At 39.4% G+C, this 19855-nt stretch overlaps 1 protein-coding gene across 1 annotated transcript in view; it reads left to right on the top strand.

Moving 5' to 3' along the window:
* The first annotated feature begins 729 nt into the window (after positions 1–729).
* Positions 730–19855, top strand: part of ahnak (AHNAK nucleoprotein) — a 30478-nt gene continuing 11352 nt past the window's right edge. Inside the window, 5 exon segments of the mRNA XM_043256560.1 lie at positions 730–1018; positions 11075–11136; positions 11447–11603; positions 12202–12407; positions 12524–19853. Of these exon segments, the coding sequence (XP_043112495.1) occupies positions 11447–11603; positions 12202–12407; positions 12524–19853 (7693 nt within the window). The 5' untranslated portion in view covers positions 730–1018; positions 11075–11136.

The following is a 19855-nucleotide window of genomic DNA, read 5'->3' as shown; positions in this document are numbered from 1 at the left end:
ATATATATATATATATATATATATATATATATATATATATATATATATATATATATATATATAAGAAGAATAAATAGAATAGATAGTATACATATAAGAAGAATAAAAAAGCGTAACGAGCTGTTTTCGCATAGGTAAAACAACTGGAAGTGAGCGACACCGGAAGTCCCGCACATTATAAACAAAATGGCGACGCCCTCTCTTAAATTAAAACGTAAACAAGTAAGCGCCATAAAATCAGACTAGCATCAGCAGTCAAAGATATAATGAAAACGAATTTCCCTTCACCACGAGATTACGATCACGTGTTTGGATCCATGTTAAATAGATGTTACACTTTTTTTCCCCCTCCGGTTCACTCTAAGTTTAAGTTAATATCTGTACTTAAAATCGCGACTATTTCATGACCGCCGTCAAGCAAGAAAAGAATCACGGGACACGCCTTTTATTGGTTCATGATTACACATTTTAAAACACTTAACAAATTGCCTCAATAAAGACGTGCCAATTTGCACCAAGCTGATAATTAAAACGACTCTTGTCCTAAAAGCGCAGTTCAACCTTTCAGTTAAAATCTGTTTCCAATCTGCGTTCGTGCGCTTTATGGCGGCGTTAAACATACATGTCACTCAAACAGTGGGTGGGCCGGGCTAAAATTATGAAGGACCACTCCTTGCTACACCGTTACCCCCGCCCTCTTCTCCAGAGAAGAACTCCACAGCCCTAGCCCAAACCCTGCCATTCTCCATAGCCCGGAGTTACAAGCACACTGACAAAAACCAGCACGAATGTGAGAGGAAGAGAGAGAACAAGAAAGAGAGAGAGAGATAGAGCAAGTGACAAAGTAACTAATAAAAACAGAAAAATACAAAGTGAGGCGTCGCGCCTCGAGAGACAACGAGAGAACACACGAATAGTTCAAGTTTAGTTTAGAAAGCGTGGTGGAAAACTTTTCTGGGCTGTGGCAGAAAGCTGTGGACCGCGTAAGATGCCAGAGCAAAGGTGTTGAACTTTCCAGGTAAGTTTGTGCATCTCTTCAAGTTACGTAGTCATGAAGTTGCGGCGCGCACGTTGCGTAAAGTACTTTTCCAGAGAGCGCATCTTGACTTATCATGTGCTCGGTTTTGTGTAATAACGCTATATATTTGTGTTTGTCGTGTTACAAATCTCACTAGCTTTATTGCCGAACATGAAGAAGAGGGTGGGTGGGTGTGTATCTGCTCAGTAATTGACATCTGTGGCGCACGTTTTTTTTCAACCAGCAATGCTGAAGTTTGCCGTTGTGAAGAATTAAGCGTTTAGCTTCTACCGAATCGCTCCGAAGAAACAGGATTCGCAATTAAGGCAAATTTTCTTGGGCTTTGCATGTCATGCAAAAGATACACCCGAGTTAAAAGAGTGCAACGTGGATGAGAAGGTTGCCTGATTTTGGTTGCATGACTTTGCCCACGCTCTAAAATGTATTTGGTTTAAAAGAAAGCTGTCTATCTATTAACTTTTACAAAAAAAAAAAAAATAAATAAATAAATAAATATATATATATATATATATATATATATATATATATATATATATATATATATATATTTATTTTCCTTTCTTTTTTTATTTTTTTAATAATTTAAAAAAAATGAAAAAGCGTATATGCAGCAACTAAATAGATTATAACTTTCTTCTTGAAAAGGAGCATTATCCTGCCATACCAAATCTGGTCATAGCTCAAGGTTTTTGGACAACGTCAGCACATATTCTACACTGTGGGTCAATTGTTTTCTCATATTTCACTCTTTCTTTGGTGTGCACGAAATGTTAATTTGTTTTAATAATTCTCGCTAGCCTCATAAAATGTGATCGTTTTCATTTAGTTTTGCAAATCCTTTCTCGTTTCGCCTTGATTTTCGTAACCTGGAGCCCTGGCCAGGGTGTGGGTAGTGAGTAAGAGGGGTGAAGGGAGGAGGGGGTATTGGAATGTAGTGGTTTGGAAAGACTTACTAATTGAAACCAGGTTTGAAGCACAGAGGGAGAAAGTAAGGCTTGCTACGGAGACGAAAGAATGAGGTGTTTTATTCACGCCCAACTGCTGCATGGCTTTAGTTGTGGAGCTGTTTTGCAGTAGGATGACTGAAATTTTGTTATATAACAGAATAAGAGAATCAAAGGAATAGATAAACTTAAGAAGGACGAAAAGGTTGCAGATGAGTGCTGATAGGTTGGAGGTGCGTATAGAGTGTTGGCAACCAAAAAGCCGTTTTATCTGATTTCAGCTGTCTTTTAAAAATGTTTGCGAGCAGATTTTTCATCCGAGAACATTTGTAGCCCATCCCCCTTCTCCTGCCACACCCAAAGCTTTCTTCTGTTCTGTCAGGACAGATGACTCTATAGCAGACTAAAGTAATAACGTAAAGTTATCTAATTGAGCTAAAGCAACTTTAAAACTAATTTAAATGAAATGTATTAACTTTTTTTATGCATGTGCGGTTGCCGCAGTCATGACCAGCAGTGTCTTTCAACCTCGGTTGTATTTGAAGGTTACCGTGCGTTTTGTTTATAAGGACAGGGCGCTTCTTGCTTATCTTGAACGCTTTAGGATTTGAATGTTGAATAGAAACAACGTTTTGGGGTCTGTGTGTCACTATCTGATGCGGGGTTTGCAGTGGAGGCAAAACTTTCTCCTCCTCCGTGTTGATAGGTCAGATTAGTGTGCACTTCATGGGACCGTCTATTCTAGCGTGAAACGGAAAGAGCCTGGACTTGTGCACGCTTCCTTTGTCGTTTCCTCAAAGGCTTGTCGAGGACTTGCGGTGACAACGCCAAGGGAGGAGTGGCAGGCTTTTGTAGCGGCTTTTGTTTCATTCGCTGTTTGTTTGTTTTCTCACATCTCAAATCTTCATTTGATTATTATTGTTTTTCTCTATAAGGGTACCGCATGAAAGAAATCAATTCTCCGTGAAATTGTGATGCAGATAAGCTGTCAGCGCGGTGCCACACAGGATGTAGGGATTATCTGAAGAGTTTAAGTATGAAGTCTGAAACTTGTATTATCTTGGTACGTGTCTTCCTGTTCAGACAGACCCTGGAGTTATCATCATTCCATGGTTGGGAAATAATTGCTTGAAGCTAAAACCGAGTTGGACAATTTGGACCTGTTTGCCAATATGGCTCTGAGTCAGAATCAGGCATTTAGATTTCATCATTTTCCTTATCGAGTTGTGTTGTAACAGTTTGGCACACATGCCTTAATCACTTTTACAATTATAATTATTGCCATTTCCAGTCGGATTCTATTAATTGCCTTAGAATAAAAAAAAAAAAAAAAAAACAGGTCTACTTGTTTTTACATTTTTGTATTATCGCAAAGTTAAAAAATGTATATTTTATTTGTTATACATTTTGGACCTCTGATAGCCTGTGACACATGATAACTGTACTTCTATTGTACTTCTGCTTGGATTGCTAGATTACATTTGTTGTCGGTCTCAAAATAGAAGATGCGGACTGCATTTCATTAAAGTTTGGTATCACATGACAGTAAGATGGTTAGGCTTCGACGTCTGTCCAAGGCTGTTTGTTTTTGCTCTGACTTTAATGCTTCAATTATGTACGAGTCCTCTTGTTTTCAGACAGTTACTTTTAGAAATGACGTGCTTCGTGTGCACAAACCATAATTTAATGATGCAGCAAGTAAATAGGTTATTTTGTAGCCGAGGTGAAATACGTGCACTAACTTGCATTGCCGCACGTGTCATTGCTACATGATATAATGGATGAAATGTTGATTTAAATTTATTGCAAACTTTTAATTGACCAAGTACATCATGCGAATGTGTTTACTGCTAACTAATATTTCGCATCAATGAATTACCATAAAGATATGAACTGCAGTGATACTTGATACGTCTGCTTGGTTCCAGTGAGTGCTGTAAGAGCTGCTTGTAGATGATGAAAGTTGCACACTTATTTTAAAAAGAATTAGTACACAGCGAGGCCATAGTTTAATGGTTCTCATGCATTACAAAATTTGCTGTAAGGCGATTTAATGATCGCCATGTCTTGACGTAGAATAAGTGTTTGACTACAGCTCGTACTACATCACGCCATTTGAGTAATGTAGGTATGCACATCTACTTGTTTACCAGACTACCAAAGGATACTGGCTGCAGAGGTTAGATCGTTTCATGTGCAGTTTACCCGAGTTTGTTTCTAGTTGAATTATAGATATACAGAGAGTTTGGATCTGACTTGTTGCACGGATCAACCTGCATGCCTTTTCACTTCTACAAAATGCTTCGTAGTGGTGACACAGACCTAACTATAAAACTAGCTGATGGCAAATGAAATGTAATGCACCCTGGGCTGCTAAGAGAACCACCTTACCATCAGTCATCGCTGTGTATTTGATTGCTGACTCATATCCGCTGACTCATTTTGAAGAGCCTTGTTAACAAGATAAACAAACAAGTCAGAATAGACAAGAACGTGCCTCAGTTCAAGTGAAAGCTTTTAGCTAATATACATGTATCTGAAATATTTATACATATGCGTTCAAGGCTTCATGATGTTGCTTAATGTAATTTACCGCTGTGCATTTTATTGTTGTCTTCTGTTTGTTCCTTCTGTAGATAGGTGATATTTCCACAACAAGACCGAAAGCGTACGTCTTTGCACGAGAGTTTGGTCACTTGTGGTTTTGAATTGAGTCCATGTGGAAGTAAAAGTGGAACTTTTAACCAAATAGTAGTTATGCGTTTTTTTTGCATAAGCTCTCGCTTTGTCAGAAATGAATAATGAGCCTTTAATAGAGAAATATGACTTGCACTTGTCGCATTAAAAACTATCCTGTAATTTGCTTTGGAAAGAACGTGTCTGCTAAAGGGCGAGCAACCAAGCAACTCCTGTAGGCAAAGCCAAAGGCCACAATTTATGTTATTGCATTGTGTAATGGCTGACTGTATGTGTGCGTGTCTCTTATTAAGCATTACAACTCTTTAATGGAAAAAGTGCGGCATGAAACGCTTGCAGTAGCTTTTCTATAATTAGTGGTCTGGTTGTTTGCCCAACAATTCTATCACTTATCTAACCCGCAGAGCTGCTGAATCTTTATAAATGTAGATTTATAGTTGTGCAATACATTTGAGCATTAAGAGCTTTCAAACAGTATTTTGTTATGACTTTGTTTTTCTGTGCATTAATCAGTCTCATGGGGGGTATCTATTAGTCTTTAGAAAATGTGGAAATCTGCTCGCTTTAAAATAAATAAATAAATAAAAGTGACCCCGCTCCACTGGCTGTAAGTAAGTGGAAACCATGAAAGAATCCCCTGTTTTTGTACCCCGCTCAGACCCACTGGGTGATTTGAGTGGTTGGGTAGAGAGTAGGACATTGCTTTGGAGTTAGTCACTGCAGGAGAGGCTGGGCTCTCTTCCAGTTGGCCTGACGGCTCTATCAAGGAATGCGTGTGACTGGAGGCCTGGGTGGGGCTCGCAGCTCACTGTGCGTTATGTGCGGGCTGAGAGATGGTGTGTGTGTAGTTTCTCATTGTACGAAGGGCGTGTCCCCTACTTTGGATTTGCAATGTTTGCCGTCTATGTTGTGCCATAAACTCTGCTCCTTTTAGAGTTGCGCAGTTGTTGCCAAACGACCTCTGCCAGATGGAAGCGTTGCGGTGTCGTCTGACACATTTAGACCCGTGATTATGGTCGCATTTCGTTCTAGTACCAGTCTTTCTCATGCACGACAATACGAACTATATATAAATGTAACTTTTTACATTTTTTTTTTTTTTTTAAAGCTAGATGGCATTCTTTAAGTCTTTCTGAAATTCCATATGCGCGATAGTTTAAGTAGTTATCGTTGAACGTGTTTGTAACATGCAGTTTTGTTCGGGCCGGCTCCACCTTTAGAGAGGTGACAGCAAACTTGATACAACTAAGTACGGGGCTCATAGATGTCACCCGTTTGAGTGTACACAGCTGCTCTGCCAAATGTTGTTCTTTGCAAACAGTCTGACAGCCTCGTCCAGACTGGCCTTTATCACAGCGAGCCCATGACTATTTCAGTCACAGCTCAGAAATAACCGTCCATTAATGAAACAACAGGGTAGTGAGAGCTTCTAGCAATGATTTCCAAATAAGACATTGGAAGTTTACAGTGTTTTTGTTCCTGTGAAGAGCTGTTTACTTTAAAATAGCTGGTCATTTTCAAGATGCATCGTGACTGCCCGAATGAATGCTTTTGTAAATATTTAGAGCAAAGATTTGCCCGTCGTTTTTGAATGGGACCGAGAGTTGCTCTTATTATATAAGATTATAAGTTATGGTAAATATACGGTTTTCTCTAAATGATTACTTTTGCTGTTAAGAGTCGTTTTCTAGCAGAGTCGGTAACAGAGGAATAATACTGGGGAGAAGTGATATCAGGGCAGGTCCCCACAAGCATGTACCTGTCTGTGCTGATTCCAGCGTTTGTTTGCAGTGCTAGTGTTACATTAAGCCTTTTCATGCTTTTCTGCTGTAGGGAAGACCTATCAATTTCAAGTAACCGCATTTGGGATCTAACCCGAGTCGTGAGGTTTTATCATTACTATCAATAGAATTATATTAGTATCTCTGAAACCGCATTTCATTGCTCTTTGTCATAGAGTTCACAGAAACGCACATGTATCTTGTCTTGTCATGCATCGTTGCTTTAAAGGCCTGAAAGACACGTTTATGAAACGAAACAAATTCCCAACATTTCTCTAGCCTGGACCGAAAGTCTTAAAACAGATATTTCTTTGTGCTCAGCCTCCTCCATGCAGAAATTATCTAAACTAAATTGGACGAGAAGCCACGGGACGGCTTCAAAGGCCGCGGAGTGTGAAGGACAATTTAACACTTTACAGATTTAAAGAAAGCGAATGGAAGCTCATGGCACTTGCTCTTTAAAGCTTGCCTTCATGATGCCTATGTTGCGGGAGTTTTTTTAAGTAGATGTTCGGCAACAAAGTCACTTGACTTAGTATTGACAAATGCCTCGCACCTCGCATCATCTGAATAATTGACACTCATCATTTTTGAGTAACTGGAGAACTCCATTATTAAAGCAAATACTGAGTGGAGTAAATACTGCTTGACAGAGAGGAATTGTTCCCAACGCGAGCAGGCAGTCTTAACCTTTTTATTAAATTAACCAAAAATGGACTCTTTTTTTTTTCCCTTGTTTTGTGTATGATAAGGGTAGATAATGAAGTTTGATAATTTGGTTTGTGTGAAATTAAATGAGTGAAATGACTGCGTAGTTTAGCCTCCGGTGTCTTCGGCCATACCATGTGACTTGAGGAGCTTTTAAGAGATCAAATGAGGATTTGCACATGATGTTTGCTTTCCTGTGAGAAACGTACTTGAACTTTATTTTGCTTGTGGCAAGTGACAGTTTCATGCCATTGGCATGGTTACTATGAATGGCTCGAATCATCTCAAGTTTTTAGTCATCTTGAATTACTTCTTGACGTAGCAAACAAAGGTCTAGATGACAACTTAAGAATTTAACTTTCACTCAAATTCGTTTTAAGGGCAAGGCGAAAAAAATTGAAACGCTGTAATATCTGAAAGCGGCAAGCAATTTCACTCTTACTGTAGCTGCCCAAAAAGATTCTGTGTTTAGAGCACAGTGCGTATTTGCAGCCATGAGAGTTTATTTAGTGGGAGTGATGCGGTTAATTGTATTGAACAATAATTAGTTATCAAACCTAATATTTAAATACAGATGTAATTGTGACTTTTAGTAGTCAGACTAGGCAGACAAAAAAAATCAACAGCAACGTTCAGAGGAAACGTTTAAGCTTGTGCAGACACGTGTAAGCTTTGGTTTGTGCACAGGAAAACTCCCTATTTGTGCTCTCGTAATGTAACCATTTCAGTCACTGTCGCCCTCTTAGGGCAAACCAAAGTAAAAAGCCAACTAGGGTGGGGCTGCATTTTTAAAGGAAAAGGGAAATAAAGTCAGTCTGATCCACGAGCTTAAGCTCTCGAAACCATGCAGACAAAACGATTGTTATTAACCTTTTTGCTTTGACAGATAAGCGATACTCGAGTCGAATGTACATTCTGTTATTGATGGTTTTAAATTGATTTTGGCATCTGTTTGATGCAATCTGATTTCCCTCTCCTTTCTTGCTTTCTTTCAGAATATAAAGGAAGACGGGAGAGAGTGTGAGCATTAGCCTTGCCAATTCAGTAGGTTCTCTTATCTATTAGTTTATGACATGCATAAAACATCAGATATAAGACTAAGCAGAACCTTCTGCCAATTTGTTGTTTTGACAATGTATTGAATGAAAGCATAATCGGTAACGCCCACTTGTCTTTCAGCATGAATTGCTGTGTGTATGTTATGTCACCTAATTATAATTCACGCACCAAACACTTTTTATACTTAGTTGCCTTCACTTTTTAGGTCCTCTTGGTCACTTTTTCCAACAATTTTTATTTTGGGGGGTTTTCTTTTTTCTAGTGTTGTTTAAATCTTGCTCTCTCCGGTAAGATGCCTCAAAGCTTGGTCCCGACTGCGCCTCAACAGTTCACAAAGATGTGTTCTAATTCATCGCTGTAGTCTCATGATTGTACGAACACTGGAGGTATTATGAAGTGTCTGCTTACACGGATCATAGCAGATCATATGATTTTGGACAAGAGCCATCTGCTTTAAGCCAACACGCTACAACAATACTCTGGCAGTGACGTGATTTTATACTCTTGTGAAAGCCGAAGGATATCTCACTTATACAATGAAAGATAATCTGTGTTACACTTGGTGCCAGAGTTGTTTTGAGCTCAGTCGCTGTGGTTAAGAGAAAGCACGATGTGACTTCTTTGGGAGATGGTTTAGTGGCTGCCTGCATGATTGTACCATGTTTCAGTCATGGATGTGCACACCTGCTGTTGTCCTTTTTTAATTGAATTAAATTTTTTTTCTTACCCTCCCACTCAGTTTGCTTCTCCAAATGCGCACGGTGAGGATTTGTGACAACAGCCTCCGTGCAAGTAGTACCATGGACAATATAGTTTTAAAAATGGGTAAAGGAAGTAGAACATGTATGTATAGTGGTACAGGAATGTTGAAAGAGGGTGTGGCATCATGTTAAGAGGCGGAACATGGACTAGGCTGGGAGTGAAATAATAAGCTTTTGCACTGCTTGCTAGGGAGTTCTTAAATACACAGCAATGTAGGTTTTCCCCTTCTCCTTTTGTAAATATCAGCTTTAGCCAACAATAATACAGCACTGTTTCAGGCTTGGGTTTCACAGCTTTCATGTGTTGCACTTCTACCCCTGCAGAGAGATTTTACTGAAATTACATTAAGGCTTAGTGCCTATTAAATGTAAAATATTGTGCATTATTCTGTTCGTCTGATGTTGACTACATTTTTGAAGCATTTAGAATTTGTAAAAGTCACATAATTAAAGTAGATTTAATACAAAACCAACGTTTCAGTCCGATTTCCAGTTACAGCAACAGTGTGTTAAATTATAGTAATGTCGATGTGTAGTTATAATGTCGTCTTGTTTTCTCATTAGTGTGGTCTCTAATATCAAAGCCATCTATTCTGAGAGCCTCAAATTGTGCGTTAGTATAGATAGGATATTTTGTGTACAGTTCAAATGCAAATTGCAGATGTTTTATAATATGTGCCGCACTGTCGAGGGAAGCATGATTGACTCTCAAATAATCTGTTCTGTACTATCCTGTCTCTATAGAATAGTCTACATGGACAAAAATCTAGGCTTCTTTCACCCTGGTGGGAAGCGTATTTGGTGGGAGGTATTTATAAATTAGAGGGGAGAAAATGTTCTCATTCTATAAAATACACAGAATTTCTCTAGGCGTTTATAAATAATCAATTTTATGATAAACCGATTTGCTGCTGAAATAATAAATAATTTGAATTTACACAATTAAAAAAAAGGCTGTAGATGTGAACTTTATCATCAGCTTCACGAATGGTTGAGCTGCACCTAAGCCTTTAATATTTGGAGCATTGTTTTCACATTTTATTTTAAGTGCGTACATTCCCTCAGTAATCTACTAAGGTCAGGGTCAGTCTTATTTCAGAAGTGAGTATACTTACTATTTTGAATCAAGGAAGCATTTGAATTGCTTGAATAACTCTTACATCCCACCAATTCATGATCACATGATATAGCCTTTTCTATTTCTGTTTCTTACACTCTGACATACAGGAACGCTTTCTAAATGATCAGTCACGTTATTGAGCAAACTGACATTTTTGTCCAATGACCATTGAGCTATATTTTTGACTGTTGTCCATGTCAACATAATGATACTGCTGGGGTTCTTGGGGGAACTTGGCTTCTGCTTAGCTATAACAAGTCACTTTTTTTGTCACTGGCAAATGTTTTAATTAAAATGAACTAGTGCCTCATTTGTTGATGTGTACTGAAATATGAATGTAGGTGTTTTCATATCCAAGAGATCTTGTGTAATTGCACGGTGGATGGTTGTGAGGGGGTGATATCTCTGAAACAAAGACCTTTCTGTGTTGAAAGCTGGAATGGCTGGCCCACATGTCATCTAAATAACTCTGAAGCAAAAAAAAAAAATCTCTGTTCATCAAGCAAAGATCTCCCAGATCTACAGGCTGCAGTGTGATTTTCATTTCATGGACATGAGATTTCTAGATATTTAGATAGTTTAATCTGTGTATTCAGCTGAGGTTAATGCATTTAGTGACAAGTTATTGCTCTTGTAAAGCTTTTCTCCTCAGGTGGTTTAGTGCTTTCTTTGATGCTCAAGATAATCGTGATATATAGATAACTCGGTTTTTGCTAGAAAGTAGTTAAACCACTGCAAGTTCCCAAACAGAACTCATGCGTGTTTACTTGCACTTTGTTGGAGACTATATTGCCATCTGGTGGTCTCATTTTGAAACTCTTTCACTGTTTTAAAAAAAAACCCCAACAAAAACTGTTTTTAATTATTATAAAAAAAAAAAAAAAAAATCAAATATGAACATATCTATCTGCGAAATGTTAATTTGAATGCAAGACACTAACTTTCTTTTCCTTTTTTGTTTCAAGGAAAGAACAAGGGCTGACACGGTCCACACTAGGGGACAGGGGAAGAAGTAACACGTTTAAAGGTATACAGAACGAGTAGTTGTGTTTTAGCTATGTGATGTTAATATCTATGTGTAAGCAAAGCACTGCAATTTTCAGTATTTTTTTTTATGTTTCCAGTTACTGAAAAAGCACTCTTTTATACTGTTTATAGTAATTATAAGTAATTTCTCTCCAGGAAAAAAAAGGTTATGTCTCTTAGGCTCTTTTTAACTAATTCAACTTGAAACTGTGTAGTAGTCAACATATATATTTGGTTTTGTGGTATTAGTTACTATGTTTTACTGTTTCATTGTGTATTCTGTAATTTCACTTTTTTTTGTTATTTATAAGATGGCTGATGAGCAAGACACAAGGGAAGTTCTTTTCCCACAATGGATGGGCACTGATAAACTTGGGCTCACCATAGAACAAAAAGGTCAAGGAGAGCTTTTTGTCAAAGAGGTGAAAGATGAGTCCCCTGCTGCTCATACTGGGAGAGTATATGAAGGTATGAAGTCAAAATACCCCTGTAGGTTTTAATGGAATGTGGAACTTTTATAGAAGTTAATTTTCTAACGTTTCTTGAATCTTTAGATTTTTCTAAACTAGGCCAGCATGATTAATCGAACACGATTGTCTGCACATTTTGTCAGTAAAGCCAGTTCTGGCATTAGTAGTAAATCTCCATCACCTGCTTTCAGATGAAGCAGCATTTAGTATACAGGGCTGTATTTTTCAGTGTATATAATCGTACAATTATGATCGCAAAATCGCAAAATGCTGCTCCTTCTGAAAGCACATGAAAATACCACATTTAAGAGTGTTTGAAATAAATCCTTCTGTGAGGTGATCTGGCTTCTTATACAAAATAAGGCATGCAACATTTCATAGTAAACCAAGCAGTGATAAAGACTGTCGATTAGCATTTCATTATAGATATACTTTTATTATGATAAATTATAGTAATAAAAACTCAGATGAACCTTACATTGCCATGTGTTTATTCACACCCTATTTAGTCACACTGAATCAATATAAACAGTTCAATCTTATGTTTATTCAGCAACCACTATAGGCATTACCTAGGTTTTATTGTTTTGTCACAGGTGACCAAATTGTGGGGGCCACTATTTACTTTGACAACATGAGCTCAGAAGAAACGTCTGAACTACTAAAGACTCTAAACCGACATAAGGTTGGACTAAAATTACAAAATAAGTCTGGAGACAAGTCACCTTGCCGTTCTCCAATGGGGACATTGTCATGGGAAGGACGTGGAGGGTTAGGAGGCTCTAGTTCAGACATTCTTCTGGTAAGGTGGCCTTGTATATAAAAAATGCAAGTTTTACTTTGATCAGTGCTAAATCTAAACTTAAATATACATACATTTTACTCAAAATGGCATTTGTAATTGTCCTTTTCCTGTAGAGTGGGGATGATGAAGACTACAAGAGAATCTACACTAAGAAGATTAAACCTAGACTAAAGTCAGAAGATCTTGCAGAGGGTGTTGATGTGCGCACTGAACGACACAGCAGCACAAGCAGTGATGGTTGCACCATTACTACAATAACTCGTCGAATAACTACCTACACTGTGGACGTGCCTGGGGGGACTGGTCAGCAGATTGATCCCTCAAGCCCTGAGTTCAAAGTTCAGGTCTTGCAGCATGAGCAGTCAGAGGGGGATTCTACTCAAATCAGATTACCACATAGTAGCCTTGTTAGTGGTGCACACGGAGGTATAAAATTGGGGGACATAACTCTTAGCGGGCCCCATGTCACTGGCTCCTCTGTGAAGCACTCTAATACAGGGTCTTTAAAAGCAGCAAGTGAATTAGATGGCAGTGGGAAAGAGATTACAATTAATGTGTCAGACACTGGACTGTCAGGTGGTAAAGGACAGATGGTTATAGAACATTTTGGAAAGAGTGAAGCTTCTGTAGGCAGTAGTGATCTCTCTGGCAAAGTAAGCATGGGGATAGACAAAGACGTGAGAAATATTTCTTCTCCAGTGGAAGTCGGTTTTAAAGCTTCAAGTATGATCGGAGGAGCTGAGGTTGCTACAGTAAAGGGCCCTGTTCTGAACACTCGTGTTTCTGGTTTTTCTATTAGTGGAGATAAAGGGGACAGTATTGGCAGAGAGTCTTTGTCTGAAGTGCATAAGAATGGGTCTGCTGATAAAACCAAAGTGTCTAAAGCTACCATAGATGTGCAAAGGCCCAAGGAAGGTCAACATGTAGAAGTGGATTTTAACAATCAAAATCTTACAAATGTTAGTCAGAGAGGTTTCAGCATAGGTGGGAATCAGGAAATGACAGCTCGGGTTCAGGAACCTGATACAGTAATAAGTCTCCCCAAAGCAGATGTAAAAAACACACCAACAGATATGGACATCAGGGGTCCAGAGATTCACTTTAAAGGACATGAGCGTACAGTCAAAGATGTTAAATTTGATGCGTCTATGCCAGATGTGGGTTTAAACCTCAAAGGACAAAAAGTGAAAGGAGATGTTAACATGTCTGTTCCAAATGTTGAAGGGAATGTTACAACTTCAAAAATTGAAATAAACAGGCCAGATCTTGAGGGTGGCAAATATGACTTTACTGTTCCAAAGGTCAAAATGTCCTCATTTGGAATAAAAACATCTGAGGTAAGGGGTCCTGATGTTGATGTAAACATTGCAAAAATGAAGATTAAAGCACCAGATGTGGATGTCAAGACTCCAGACCTTAACGTTGAGAGATCTGAAGTAAACATTAAAGATCCCAAAATCAAGATAACACCAGACTCAGATTCTAAGATTGCGGTGTCTGACGTGAACCTAAATGTAAAAGGGTCAACACTGAAAGGTGACTTGAATCTGCAAGGCCCAAAACTGAAAGGTGAGGTTGATGTGTCTGTTCCAAAAGTGGAAGGAGATATTAAACCACCAAAAGTTGAAATTGAAGGTCCTGATCTTGAGAGACTTGAGGGTGGTTTCAAGATGCCACAGATCAAAATGCCATCTTTTGGACTAAAAGGCTCAAAAGTGAAGGGTACAGATTTTGATGTGAACATCCCTAAAGCTGACATTGACATTAAGGCACCAGATGTGGACATCAAAGCTCCAGAGGTTGATGTCGAAGGACATGATGTTGGTTTTAAGATGCCAAGCATTAAAATGCCGTCATTCGGACTGAAGGGACCAAAAGTGGAAGGTCCAGATATTGATGTAAAAATCCATAAAGCCGATATTGATATTAAGGCTCCAGATGTGAACATCAAAGCTCCAAAGGTGGACATTGAAGCACCTGAGGGAAAGGTCAAGGGCCCCAAATTCAAGATGCCAACAGTCTCTGGTTCAAATATTTCTATGCCAGAGGTTGACTTCAATCTGAAAGGTCCAAAACTAAAAGGTGATGTTGACGTGTCTGTTCCAAAAGTGGAAGGAGATATTAAAGCATCAAAAGTTGAAATGAAAGGACCAGAAATCGAAGGACCTGAGGGGGGTTTTAGGATGCCACAGATTAAAATGCCATCATTCGGACTAAAAGGTCCAAAAGTGGAAAGTCCAGATGTTGATGTGAAAATCCCTAAAGCCGATATTGATATTAAGACTCCAGATGTGAACATCAAAGCTCCGGAGGTTGACATTGAGGGACCTGAGGGAAAAATCAAGGGCCCCAAATTCACAGTTCCATCAATCTCTGGTCCAAAGATTTCTACGCCAGACGTTGACTTCAATATAAAAGGTCCAAAACTGAAAGGTGATGTTGATGTGTCTGTCCCAAAAGTGGAAGGAGATATTAAAGCATCAAAAGTTAAAATTAAAGGTCCAGAAATCGAAGGACCTGAGGGTGGTTTTAAAATGCCACAGATTAAAATGCCATCATTCGGACTAAAAAGTCCAAAAGTGGAAGGTCCAGATGTTGATGTGAAAATCCCTAAAGCTGATCTTGACATTAAGGCACCAGATGTAAACATCAAAGCTCCAGAGGTTGACATTGAGGGACCTGAGGGAAAAATCAAGGGCCCCAAATTCAAGATGCCAACAATTTCTGGTACAAATATTTCTATGCCAGACGTTGATTTCAATCTGAAAGGTTCAAAACTGAAAGGTGATGTTGATGTTTCTGTTCCAAAAGTGCAAGGAGATATTAAAGCACCAAAAGTGGAAATTGAAGGCCCAGAAATTGAAGGACCTGAGGGTGGTTTTAAAATGCCAAAAATTAGAATACCGTCATTCGGACTGAAGGGTCCAAAAGTGGAAGGTCCAGATGTTGATGTGAAAATCCCTAAAGCTGACATTGATATTAAAGCACCAGATGTGAATATCAGAGCTCCAGAAGTTGACATTGAAGGACCTGAGGGGAAAATCAAGGGCCCCAAATTCAAGATGCCAACAATCTCTGGTCCAAATATTTCTATGCCAGATGTTGATTTCAATCTGAAAGGACCAAAACTGAAAGGTGATGTTGATGTGTCTGTTCCAAAAGTGGAAGGAGATATTAAAGCATCAAAAGTTGAAATTAAAGGCCCAGAAATCGAAGGACCTGAGGGTGGTTTTAAAATGCCACAGATTAAAATGCCATCATTTGGAATGAAAGGTCCAAAAGTGGAAGGTCCAGATGTTGACGTGAAAATCCCTAAAGCCAACATTGAAGTTAAGACACCAGATGTGAGCATTAAAGCACCAGACGTTGATATTGAAGCACCTGAGGGAAAAATCAAGGGCCCCAAATTCAAGATGCCATCGATCTCTATGCCAGACGTTGACTTCAATCTGAAAGGTCCAAAACTGAAAGGTGATGTTGACGTGTCTGTTCCAAAAGTGGAAGGAGATCTTAAAGCACCAAAAGTGGAAATTGAAGGCCCAGAAATCGAAGGACATGAGGGTGGTTTTAAAATGCCAAAAATTAGAATGCCATCATTCGGACTGAAGGGTCCAAAATTGGAAGGTCCAGATGTTGATGTGAAAATCCCTAAAGCTGACATTGATATTAAAGCACCAGATGTGAACATCAGAGCTTCAGAAGTTGACATTGAAGGTCCTGAGGGAAAAATCAAGGGCCCCAAATTCAAGATGCCAACAATCTCTGGCCCAAATATTTCTATGCCAGATGTTGATTTTAATCTGAAAGGTCCAAAACTGAAAGGTGATGTTGATGTGTCTGTTCCAAAAGTGGAAGGAGATATTAAAGCATCAAAAGTTGAAATTAAAGGCCAAGAAATCGAAGGACCTGAAGGGGGTTTTAGGATGCCACAGATTAAAATGCCATCATTTGGACTAAAAGGTCCAAAAGTGGAAGGTCCAGATGTTGATGTGAAAATCCCTAAAGCCGACATTGAAGTTAAGGCACCAGATGTGAACATCAAAGCACCAGAGGTTGACATTGAAGGACCTGAGGGAAAAATCAAGGGCCCCAAATTCAAGATGCCCTCAATCTCTATGCCAGACGTTGACTTCAATCTTAAAGGTCCAAAATTGAAAGGTGATGTTGATGTGTCTGTTCCAAAAGTGGAAGGAGATATTAAAGCACCAAAAGTGGAAATTGAAGGCCCAGAAATCGAAGGACTTGAGGGTGGTTTTAAGATGCCACAGATTAAAATGCCATCATTTGGATTAAAAGGTCCAAAAGTGGAAGGTCCAGATATTGGCGTGAAAATCCCTAAAGCCGACATTGAAGTTAAGGCACCAGATGTGAACATCAAAGCACCAGAGGTTGACATTGAAGCACCTGAGGGAAAAATCAAGGGCCCCAAATTCAAGATGCCCTCAATCTCTATGCCAGACGTTGACTTCAATCTTAAAGGTCCAAAATTGAAAGGTGATGTTGATGTGTCTGTTCCAAAAGTGGAAGGAGATATTAAAGCACCAAAAGTGGAAATTGAAGGCCCAGAAATCGAAGGACTTGAGGGTGGTTTTAAGATGCCACAGATTAAAATGCCATCATTTGGACTAAAAGGTCCAAAAGTGGAAGGTCCAGATATTGGCGTGAAAATCCCTAAAGCCAACATTGAAGTTAAGGCACCAGATGTGAACATCAAAGCACCAGAGGTTGACATTGAAGCACCTGAGGGAAAAGTCAAGGGCCCCAAATTCAAGATGCCTTCAATCTCTATGCCAGACGTTGACTTCAATCTGAAAGGTCCAAAATTGAAAGGTGATGTTGATGTGTCTGTTCCAAAAGTGGAAGGAGATATTAAAGCACCAAAAGTGGAAATTGAAGGCCCAGAAATTGAAGGACCTGAGGGTGGTTTTAAAATGCCAAAAATTAGAATGCCATCATTCGGACTGAAGGGTCCAAAATTGGAAGGTCCAGATGTTGACGTGAAAATCCCTAAAGCCGATATTGAAGTTAAGGCACCAGATGTGAAAATCAAAGCTCCAGACGTTGACATTGAAGGACCCGAGGGAAAAGTCAAGGGCCCCAAATTGAAGATGCCAACAATCTCTGGTCCAAATATTTCTATGCCAGATGTTGATTTCAATCTGAAAGGTCCAAAACTGAAAGGTGATGTTGACGTGTCTGTTCCAAAAGTGGAAGGAGATATTAAAGGACCAAAACTAGATATTAAAGGCCCAGAAATCGAAGGACCTGAGGGTGGTTTTAAGATGCCACAGATTAAAATGCCATCATTTGGACTGAAAGGTCCAAAAGTGGAAGGTCCAGATGTTGATGTGAAAATTCCTAAAGCCGATATTGATATTAAGGCACCAGATGTGAAAATCAAAGCACCAGAGATTGACATTGAAACACCTGAGGGAAAAATCAAGGGCCCCAAATTCAAGATGCCATCGATCTCTATGCCAGATGTTGACTTCAATCTGAAAGGTCCAAAACTGAAAGGTGATGTTGATGTGTCCGTTCCAAAAGTGGAAGGCGATATTAAAGCACCAAAACTAGATATTAAAGGACCAGAAATTGAAGGGCCAGAGGGTGGTTTTAAGATGCCACAGATTAAAATGCCATCATTCGGACTGAAAGGTCCAAAAGTAGAAGGTCCAGATGTTGATGTGAAAATCCCTAAAGCTGATATTGATATTAAGGCACCAGATGTGGACATAAAATCTCCAGAGGTTGCCATTGAGGGACCTGAGGGAAAAATCAAGGGCCCCAAATTCAAGATGCCATCATTGTCTGGTCCAAAGATTTCCATGCCAGATGTTGACTTCAATCTGAAAGGTCCAAAGCTGAAAGGTGATGTTGATGTGTCCGTTCCAAAAGTGGAAGGAGATATTAAAGCACCAAAACTAGATATTAAAGGCCCAGAAATCGAAGGTCCAGAGGGTGGTTTTAAGATGCCCCAGATTAAAATGCCATCATTCGGAGTGAAGGGTCCGAAAGTGGAAGGTCCAGATGTTGATGTGAAAATTCCTAAAGCCGATATTGATATTAAGGCACCAGATGTGAACATCAAAGCACCAGAGCTTGACATTGAAGGACCTGAGGGAAAAATCAAGGGCCCCAAATTCAAGATGCCATCATTGTCTGGTCCAAAGATTTCTATGCCAGACGTTGACTTCAATCTGAAAGGTCCAAAGCTGAAAGGTGATGTTGATATGTCCATTCCAAAAGTGGAAGGAGATATTAAAGCACCAAAAGTAGATATTAAAGGCCCAGAAATCGAAGGACCAGAGGGTGGTTTTAAGATGCCACAGATTAAAATGCCATCATTCGGACTGAAAGGTCCAAAAGTGGAAGGTCCAGATGTTGATGTGAAAATCCCTAAAGCCAGTATTGACATTAAGACACCAGATGTGGACCTGAAATCTCCAGAGGTGGACATTGATGGACCCGAGGGAAAAATCAAGGGCCCCAAATTCAAGATGCCATCAATTTCTGGTCCAAAGATTTCTATGCCAGACGTTGACTTCAATCTCAAAGGTCCAAAACTCAAAGGTGATGTTGATGTGTCCGTTCCAAAAGTAGAAGGAGATATTAAAGCACCTAAAGTGGAAATCGAAGGCCCAGAAATCGAAGGATCTGAGGGTGGCTTTAAGATGCCAAAGTTTAAAATGCCATCATTCGGACTGAAAGGGCCAAAAGTGGAAGGTCCAGATGTTGATGTGAAAATCCCTAAAGCTGATATTAACATTAAGTCACCAGATGTGGACATTAAATCTCCAGAAATTGACATCGAAGGACCTGAAGGAAAAATCAAGGGCCCCAAATTCAAGATGCCATCAATGTCTGGTCCAAAGATTTCCATGCCAGATGTTGACTTCAATCTGAAAGGTCCAAAGCTGAAAGGTGATGTTGATGTGTCCGTTCCAAAAGTGGAAGGAGATATTAAAGCACCAAGGGTAGATATTAAAGGCCCAGAAATCGAAGGTCCAGAGGGTGGTTTTAAGATGCCCCAGATTAAAATGCCATCATTCGGAGTGAAGGGTCCGAAAGTGGAAGGTCCAGATGTTGATGTGAAAATTCCTAAAGCCGATATTGATATTAAGGCACCAGATGTGAACATCAAAGCACCAGAGCTTGACATTGAAGGACCTGAGGGAAAAATCAAGGGCCCCAAATTCAAGATGCCATCATTGTCTGGTCCAAAGATTTCTATGCCAGACGTTGACTTCAATCTGAAAGGTCCAAAGCTGAAAGGTGATGTTGATATGTCCATTCCAAAAGTGGAAGGAGATATTAAAGCACCAAAAGTAGATATTAAAGGCCCAGAAATCGAAGGACCAGAGGGTGGTTTTAAGATGCCACAGATTAAAATGCCATCATTCGGACTGAAAGGTCCAAAAGTGGAAGGTCCAGATGTTGATGTGAAA

The sequence above is a fragment of the Puntigrus tetrazona genome, chromosome 14 (genome assembly GCF_018831695.1).
Source record: "Puntigrus tetrazona isolate hp1 chromosome 14, ASM1883169v1, whole genome shotgun sequence".
In the NCBI taxonomy this organism is placed as follows: Eukaryota; Metazoa; Chordata; class Actinopteri; order Cypriniformes; family Cyprinidae; genus Puntigrus; species Puntigrus tetrazona.
This window is presented reverse-complemented; position numbering and strand designations above follow the sequence as displayed.